The sequence below is a fragment of the Hibiscus syriacus genome, unplaced genomic scaffold, assembly GCF_006381635.1.
Source record: "Hibiscus syriacus cultivar Baekdansim isolate YM2019G1 unplaced genomic scaffold, ASM638163v2 tig00110890_pilon, whole genome shotgun sequence".
Taxonomy (NCBI): domain Eukaryota; kingdom Viridiplantae; phylum Streptophyta; class Magnoliopsida; order Malvales; family Malvaceae; genus Hibiscus; species Hibiscus syriacus.
In genome coordinates, this window is record NW_024062900.1 from 14,817,414 (window position 1) to 14,826,732 (window position 9,319).

Sequence of the window (9,319 nt, forward strand, 5' to 3'; positions counted from 1 at the left end):
AACATGTACCGCTGGGTAAGTAAGCAAATTCAAATTATAGTTTTGTGATGAAATGGAGAAAAGAATTCTTACGAACCACACAGATTCAAGAACACCGAGCAGCAATGGAGTACCAACAGGGAGGAATGGAAGCAAAGGCAGTGGAGCATCAGCAAATTGTTGATGAATTCCCCAGATTCTATGGAGGAGGAGAGCCTAGTAGTGTGCTTCAGGTTGCAATCATTCCTCAACAATTCTCCTATCAGCTCCAGCTTGCTCAGCCCAACCCTCAATATTCAAATGTCTAGTTTTAACTGCCATGGTACATCATCATCACCATTTACTCGTCATATACATACATACATACATACATACATACATACACGCATACATACATGCATACATACATATAACAATCATCTTAGTTTTCTTAACATAATTTGACACTACTACTGTCTTGATTAAAAACATGCAGATAGAGCATTGAAGGGATGAAGAATGGATCGTTGATTACTTGATGTTCTTATAAAACCTAAAAGAGACATATTTGGGTTAGGGTGTGTGCTATTGTTTCATATTTCTGAAGTTAATTACATTCAACTCGAGATTAAATACCCTTTTGGTGTGTTTCTAAATGTTTTGATTTTCCTTTATGCTAATGATAATGCAACTACAATTTATGGTTAGATTTAAGGATGCCAGTGAGGTGAGTTTTATGGGGATTCGCACTTCATACCCAATAGTGTGAAGATAGGAGAATAAATAAATAAATAAATTTAATTGATAGATTTAATATTTATATTAATTTTAATTTTTTTAAATACTATAAATTAAAAGATATTATTTAATTTGAATATTAGTAAGATAATTATTCTTTTACTATGTCAATTTAAAACGGTATGTGTTACATTTTTAACTTTGAATATTAAAAAAAATTATATAATTTTGTATATTTCAAATTAAAACAATATGTGTTTATTTGAATAATAAAAGGAGTGTATATATGTTTAATATTTCAAATTAAAATATATTATTATCTATTTACATTTAATTATTAAAAGATATATGGTTGGATTAAATCTCTCTTGGAAATCCCCAATAAATAGTGAGTTAACCTGTTAGGTTAAACACAATAAGTTACATGAGTTTTTCACAAGTTTTTCATCTGAGAAAAACTTCTCTTCCATTAGTTTTCCGGTGATAGTCGAAGGCAAGGATCGTTTGTGATCTTTATTGTTGTGTTATTGTAGTTGATCATCAAGTTGTTGTATCCTGGGGAGACAAACGATCAACGAACTCGAGCACCAAAAGAGTTGCCGAAAATATGTCTTAATGAAACTGTGTAGTAATAGGCCTCAACTAATTCTGATCGATTGATCAAAAAAAAGGAATATTTTATTTCCATTTAATTTTATCTTATCTTCTGAGAAGTTTAACATTTATTGTTGTTTTTTTCATCATTCATTTTGTCTCAAATTATTACTTTGGATTACAATATCCCGTTCTATCTCTTTATCCCTTTGTTTCCTTTGATATTTGTTTATCAATATTTTCTATATTATCTCGGATTAATGTGCCACTTTTCTAACAGCACACGCCCCGCCCCCATCCTCATTTGTGAGGCATCATCCTTGCATACTAATATTCATAATAAACACATTTAAAAATGATAACATTTGTATAATATGTATCGATTGATTTCTAGAACTTCTATACTTATGTTGTATTGGTGAATTTGAGACATTGTTTGTTTGTAATTACAAGGACTTTATTTTTTGATGGTTAGGGGACCTAGGTTTTGATACCTCATAACCATTTTGATACTTGGGTTTTGAAATTAAACTTTTGGTTTCGAAACCTAGTCCTTTTCTTAATTTAGAAGAAGGCTTAAAATGCATTTAAACGTGGCTTATCATATGCATGCACACATGTGAATAATCTCACACCCACAATTAAAGCTACAAAATCATTTGAAGCTTATACTTACATGATCATGTAGCAATGGGATGTAATAAAGAAAACTAATAAAACACAATATAGTGTATGCCACCAACACTATAAGTCAACAAAATAGAAATTAGTTTAAAAAGAGGTTAACTTGTGACTTTATCTTGATGTGATCTTGATCTAAATGTATTTCTCTATAATATATAAAAATTGTCGAAACACACACGAAATAAATTTTTACAAACTTGCACGAACCGTCTTACCTCAATGATTAAAAGAATTGTTGATGTTCCTAGAGGTCACCGTTTCTAGCACCAGCGACTGCAGCAGGTGATTGAGCATTCATTGTGAAATGATTGAGAGTATATTTAGAACATATACTAATTGTAATCACCTTGACTTAATAAAAAAAAGTTTTTTATAAACTTAGTAAAGAAATTAGACAATATAACATATATAGTCACCATAATATAAGGATATTTCTCACAATTAATTTATATATGATTTCAGAGTATAAAAACCAATAATCTATGGATGGTACATACGTTAACAGATTCATTTACCGAATCTCAAACATAGTAACTTTTATGATAGTCACCATAATATAAGGATATTTCTCACAATTAATTTATATAGGATATTTAACATTTTTTATGATTTCAGAGTATAAAACCCAATAATCTATGGATGGTACATACGTTAACAGATTCATTTACCGAATCTCAAACATAGTAACTTTTATGATACGCATATTCATTGGTTCAAAAGTCCCAACTCTCACTTCCGGAAAATGCACCCTAATGACACCCATACTCTATACCAGGGCCGACTCTGGCCTGGGGCGAAATAAATGAAAGAGACCCCTAATTTTAAAAAAATATATAGTATAAAATTGATATTAATTTTTTTTATTAAAATAAACAAATAGTAATTGATTATCATCTCAAAAATGTCAAAAAAATATTAAAGCACAAAAATTTATAGAAAATATTGTCTCCGAGCATTTTTTGAAACAAAATCATAGCGTCAACATCAATATTTTTCAACATCTTTTTTTTTTTACATAACATAGGCAACTCATTCAATATTTCTTGTGACATTGTTAGCCTCAAGTAATTTTTCAACAATTTCATCTTAGAAAAGCTTCTCTTAATTTATTATGAGAAAAACATAATCTCTAACTTATGAGAAAAAATAATCTTTAACTTAGAAAAACACTTTCATTTCAGAAAATGAACCCGTATGGCCAGTCTTGACTATTTTTTGGGTCGAGTCGAATTAAAAAATAAGCCCCTAATTCAAAAATAAAATAAAATATGTAATATAAAATTTAATACAATGTTAAAAATATATTTAAGTATACAAATACTTATAAAAGCATTGCCTTCTAGCATTTCCTAATGCAAAATCATTGATTTTAGTGTAAAAAGATTGTCTCGTGAAAAAGCATTTCTCATATTAAACATCATGTTTAAGCATTTTTTAATCTAATAGTTTATTTTAGAATAAAAAAAATCACTCCATAGATGAAAACCGTTAGTCAACAAATTATCAATGCTCTAAAATACATATTTTCTTTCTAAAATGAAACAGTAGATACCAAAATATTAAAAAAAATCAAGTGATTATTTAGTCAAATCTAAGAGGTTTTTTATCTTAAAAAAAACGTTGAATTAAAATGATTAAAAAGGATTAAAATGATTATTTAATCGAACGTTAGAGACTTATTTGACATTATACCTTTTCTTTTCATAGTGATTTGATGCCAAATGTTTTTCCATTTGATCACATGGGTGATTCTCATATTACAAATAAAGTTATCAGATGATATACTTGAGCAAGATCATCTGATCATTTTAAATGAAATAAAAGATATATGCAGTCTGTATGTTGATTAAATGGGTTGGTGTATATAATTTTCAGTGAGAAAATTAGGCATTGATTGAAAATTTTTAGGTCAAAAACATATATACTAAGCCGACTGAATTTTATGGGCCCTGGGCGGACGCCTCTCCTGCCCCAGGGCCGGCCCCGCCCTATACAACCCATAAACATTAATGACCTTATGATTAGTTGCCAACTATTCTTACAAGATAACTACGACTTTAACTTTTTAATTTCATAATATTCATATAACACACAAATGAATTATATAAATGTTTTAAATAAATGTCGAATTCATAACCTTAATTATATTTTCACATATAATACTTACATAATATATGGAGAAACACATATACATACACAAACAACATGTAAAATGAAAACAATACATTTTTCGTAGATGTAATTATTTAAATTTAATTTTTTTTAAATAAAAATAATCTTTTGAATATTAAAATTATTTAATGAGTTGAGATGAATACTAACTCATAAAAAATATATAAAAAAGTAAATTTTATACACTTCTTTTAACCGTCGCGTGTGTGTATATATATAGAAGAAAAAATTAAAATCAAAATTCATTTCTCTGGTTGTCCCGTTGAAACCATCTTAGACCTGAAACATGTCGTTCGACGGCGGCGGTGGCGGCGCTAACACAGACGGTGCAAACACAGACGGCGCGACCAATAAGGATTTCTTTTGCTACCAATGTAACCGTACGGTGACCATAACAATCACCCCTTCAGCTGACCCGTCTTGTCCAATATGCAACGAGGGATTCCTCGAAGAATACGAAAACCCTAGCCTTTATCCAGGTTCCACCTTCCAAAACCCGAATCCGAATCCGAACCCAAACGATCCCTTACTGTCGGTATCGGATCCGTTCTCTGCCTTTCTCCCCCTCCTTTTTCCTTCTTCTTCCACAACTCCTTCTTCACCATCCCCTGCTTCAATTGACCTTCATAACCCCAACCTATTTGGACCGACCCGGTCAGGCCGAGGTGACCCATTCTCTTTCGATCCGTTTACCTTCATCCAAAATCATCTTAACGATCTCCATTCAAGAGGAGCCCAAATCGAGCTCGTGATCCAGAATAATCCCTCCGATCCGGGCTTTCGGCTTCCAGCAAACCTCGGGGATTATTTCATCGGACCCGGGCTCGAGCAACTGATTCAACAGCTAGCCGAAAACGATCCCAACCGGTACGGGACCCCACCGGCATCTAAATCAGCCATTGAAGCGCTGCCTACGGTGAAGATAGCGAAGAACAACCTGAATTCAGAGTTCAACCAGTGCGCGGTTTGTATGGACGAGTTCGAGGAATGGACTGAAGCGAAGCAAATGCCCTGTAAGCATCGTTATCACAAAGATTGCATATTGCCGTGGCTGGAAATGCATAATTCGTGCCCTGTGTGTCGTCACGAGTTGCCTACTGATGATCCTGATTATGAGGGGAGGGTTTATGGGGCACAGAGTACTGCTGGAGGTAACGACGACAATAGTAGCGAGGGTGATAATGGCCAGAGGTCTGAGGATAATCAGACGGTGGAGAGGAGTTATAGGATATCGCTGCCTTGGCCGTTTCGGGGCCGTGGGTCTGGTTCAGGATCAGGTGATAATGCGCAGACCAGGCAAGAAGATTTGGATTGAGAAATGTGAGTATTCTTTGTTCCTTTTTTTTTATTGACAATTATGTTAATCATTATATCCTTTTCTTTGAGGTGGCTTTCAATTTGCTTGTGCTGAAAATCTGGGTTATAGTGTACCATGTATGGTGAACGTGCTCACCAAATTAGTTTTGTAGCTAACACAATTACATAAATACACAATGAAGACAGTCATCTGAGTTTTGGTTATAGGCCTTCGGTCCATTGTAGAGCATGACTACAGGAAATCAGGAATGTGGGGAATAGAATGAGAACGCTTCTAAAGCATGAAATATCATCAAAATTTTCATCTCTATAATGATGCTCCTTGAGGGTCGTAGGTTCTGCAACATTTGTTAACAAACTATATGTATAATTTATGTGACTTTGATTAGAAAATATTGATCGAAGTAATTAGATATATGCATTCTTTTATAGTCCCAAGTGGGCGAATGTTATGCCTGAATATTTTTTTCATATTATTTCTTTGAGTTTATTTTTGATGTGATTAATTGGTTTTCCAAACATTTGTAAAATATACTAATTAGGGGCACTGAGCTTGAGAAAAAACTTGAGATGATTAACCACTTTGTGCACTTATTAACACATACAGCTTGGTCATCATCCCTATAATAGGAGTATAGTTATTACAAAGGTATAGATCAAGGTTCTTGCATTTTTTTGCTCCGTGGAGAACTGGACATGTTGAATCCCTATCTCAAGTGTTTGAAGGAAGGGGGAAGTCTGAACTTGTTTAAGCTGCTAAGCTTCATAAGTGAATTGTAGCTTTAGCTGCCAATATAGAAACTAAACTTTACAGTAATGACAAAGGGTTTTTTTACTTACTTTTCACACGACATTTACCACATATAGTTGCTAATAATTTTCTCAAGGGGACTCTCTTCATTATGTGGATACTTGCCATATTGATTTTGGACGGTATTATAAGTTGTTTGTTTTCTGAACTTAATGCTTACAACTATGTAGTTAACTAGTTTTAACTGTGAATGGCTTGGTGGTCAATCTTTCAGGCTTGAAGTGGTTGGAAGTAATGTTATATATTTGAATACTAATTTGAAGCTCAGTAAAGTGAAACTCACAGGGGGCAGGGGCTTGGAAAGATGGGTGGCTGAAGCAACATTTGTTTTCAGAAATATTTTGTAGGAGATTATAGGATCATTTGATTTTCTTATGGAATTCTGATTATCTATTTTGGAGTTTGTTCATCCAATATAAGACAAGAAGCTATATTATCTTTCTCTTTAGCTAATAAGGTAAAGTAAATCATGTAAATAAGTTGTAAGAGAAAAGAGGTAGTGGTAAATGCTAGAAATAAAACACTAGAAATGTATTTTATTTATAAACTTCTGGTATATATAACTTGTGACGCTAAAATCATTTTCTGTGGAAGAAACTCCTAGCAAGTTCCGATGGTCACACATTATTCAATATTGCTATCTTAATTTTGTTCCATTTTAATCTGTTTGAAATTTGAATAATCTTGTGGTTCTACTAACATGTGTTCTTTTGTAGCATATAAGTTTACATGGTGTAATAATACTTTCATTCATTCATTCTTTTTTTGGTATTGTATCTTCATGGTCAATTTGAAAATACTTTTTCTGTAGTCATATTTGTACAATGGCACCCTAACTTGGATTTGATTTTTGGCAGACTGAAATGCTGTAAAATATCAGCTTTTCTTCCATGAGACATGGTCATAGAACAACCTCTTCCAGTGTCTGGAAATCAGAGTATGTTTAGTTAAACATGAAGAATTACATTTATCGTGGTTGCATTCCAAGAAAGTCATGGTTTTGGCATATGGTATTTTATGTATATCTGAATTCATTTTAGAGCTTTGTTGTTGTACGAGGGATTCAATTACGCTTTCCATACATTGTTTGTTGTATAGATTCTTTGGTCCTTTGCCCAAATATGAAAACTATTAGTATGTGAAAAATAAACAATAGGTTCCAAATTATCTTTTATTCGTTGGAATACATAATTGAATCACTCGACATGTATTAGAGCTATCAGGTGCTGGAATGGTTTGACCGTCCTAAGGTGTGGCCTAGTCAGGGTGACATTTCAAGGAGTAGAGAGTTCCCTGCTACCGCATTCCATTTTAACTGACATGTCGATTGGGCGGGTGGTGTAGGAAAATTTTCGTCCCGCCACCCACAAGACTAACATTATTCTTTTTCTACCATCCACGTAGATCTTGAAACTCATCCAATATATATTATACATGTCTATTCCTTGTCATAATATATTCATGAATTATATTAATGAGCAAACATTTTTGCTTTGTTGGTTGATTAAGTTGCTCATCTTTGTTTTCTAATATTTCTTTATATCATAGTTTCTAGACCTACTAGGAGTATTCCTTTTTTTTTTTGTACATAAAAAGTTTAGGTTAGTGGTGGCTTCTGGCATACCTAAGACCCAATTGGAATTTACATAGGACTTTACAGATTGCCCACCAAGAGTGACGGTGGTGGGATTCAAACTTGGCCTTACAAGCTTAAATTCCTGAATCTCAACCACTTGTGACAACACTCAATTGGCAGGAGTATTCCTTCTTTCTCCTAAAGTCCCATTTTTCTTTACTTATGATTAAATCTAGATTAGTTAAATTTAGAATTTGTTAAAAATATAATAAATTTATAATATCAGTTAAAAGACATGAATTAATTTTCTTATTAAAAAATCTGAAATTTATCTTTGAATTTTTCATCATTTGTTATATTATTTTAACTATCATGATTTAAAAAAAATAATGAATTGTTATATTTTTTTAATTGAAGAATTATTTCATTTTTAATATATTTTGGCTCATCAAAATGGTCCTTCATAAAGCTCGGTGAGCGTGTGCTGTTTTGTTTACCCTTGTTCACGTAGTGAATTTTGAGAGCCGGAGATCTGGTAAGTAGCATATGTTTGGGACGGAGTAAATTACAATGTCATAATTAAAGAAATTAAAACATTATGCACAATAGTAATATCTCATAAATTAATGTATTTTATGATTAAAATAATTTGACTGCCGGAGATCTTCTACGGAAACTGCTCTCAATCTGATGTTGGGGTCAGTCTACTACCTTACTTCTCTTTTATCCCATTGCATATGGGAATCAGGGTTTTATTACTGTTGTTATTGTTGTATGATTAAAATAAGGATGTAAAATAATAGAACGTTCAATAATTGTTCGTGAACAATTTGTTTATATTCGTTTATTAAGCTAAATAAATAATTATGAATAAAATTTTTATATCCATTAAATAAACGAACGAACATGAAAAAAGATGTATTTAGTTCGTTTATGTTCATGAACAAAATTATTTTATTGACTTGTTTATAAATTAATTAATTTATTAATAATATTTTATTATAAAAATATTTAAATAATATCTTCCTCTATTTTTATTTGAGTTTTAACTCATTAATCTAACTGTACATATTTACAACGATTTTATTTATAAAAAAACAGATTTTATGATATGATTATATTTGTGAGATGATTTTACGTTTTTGTTTTACATTAATTAATATATTATTAATAATAATAATAATAATATATTCCGGGAAGGACAGGTGTTAATAGGGTCAAAATAGAATTTAAATCTTTTTATTATTAAATATTTTATAAACTAGTTTTAAAAAATATAGGATCAAATTTTTTATGAGGTGTCAATTTTTCTTTTTCATATATTACATATTTAAATGAAAAAAGATTGTAGAAATTTTGAGGGTGTACCAGCTATATTCACACTCATTGAATATCTATTTAATCACCAAAATATCATATTACAGATCGATTAATGGATTTACGATAAATATGATATCCCCTTCAATGAT

The 9,319-nt window shown here is 31.6% G+C and overlaps 1 protein-coding gene across 3 annotated transcripts; it reads left to right on the top strand.

The window, feature by feature from the left end:
- The first annotated feature begins 4,393 nt into the window (after positions 1–4,393).
- Positions 4,394–7,407, top strand: LOC120144441 (E3 ubiquitin-protein ligase RING1-like). 3 transcript variants are annotated; one of them, XM_039158490.1, is made up of 2 exons: positions 4,394–5,466; positions 7,132–7,407. In XM_039158490.1, the coding sequence occupies exon 1, from the start codon at positions 4,433–4,435 to the stop codon at positions 5,459–5,461; it is 1,029 nt and encodes a 342-aa protein (XP_039014421.1). In that variant the 5' UTR covers positions 4,394–4,432; the 3' UTR covers positions 5,462–5,466; positions 7,132–7,407. The 3 variants fall into 3 exon arrangements, with proteins under 3 accessions (XP_039014421.1, XP_039014422.1, XP_039014423.1); XM_039158491.1 differs by lacking the exon at positions 7,132–7,407 and adding an exon at positions 6,489–6,725; XM_039158492.1 differs by lacking the exon at positions 7,132–7,407 and adding an exon at positions 6,094–6,261.
- Positions 7,408–9,319: the final 1,912 nt, after the last annotated feature.

What these genes read in the sequence shown, in the direction of transcription:
- LOC120144441 (XM_039158490.1), top strand. Translation starts at nt 4,433, where the DNA reads ATGTCGTTCGACGGCGGCGGTGGCGGCGCTAACACAGACGGTGCAAAC.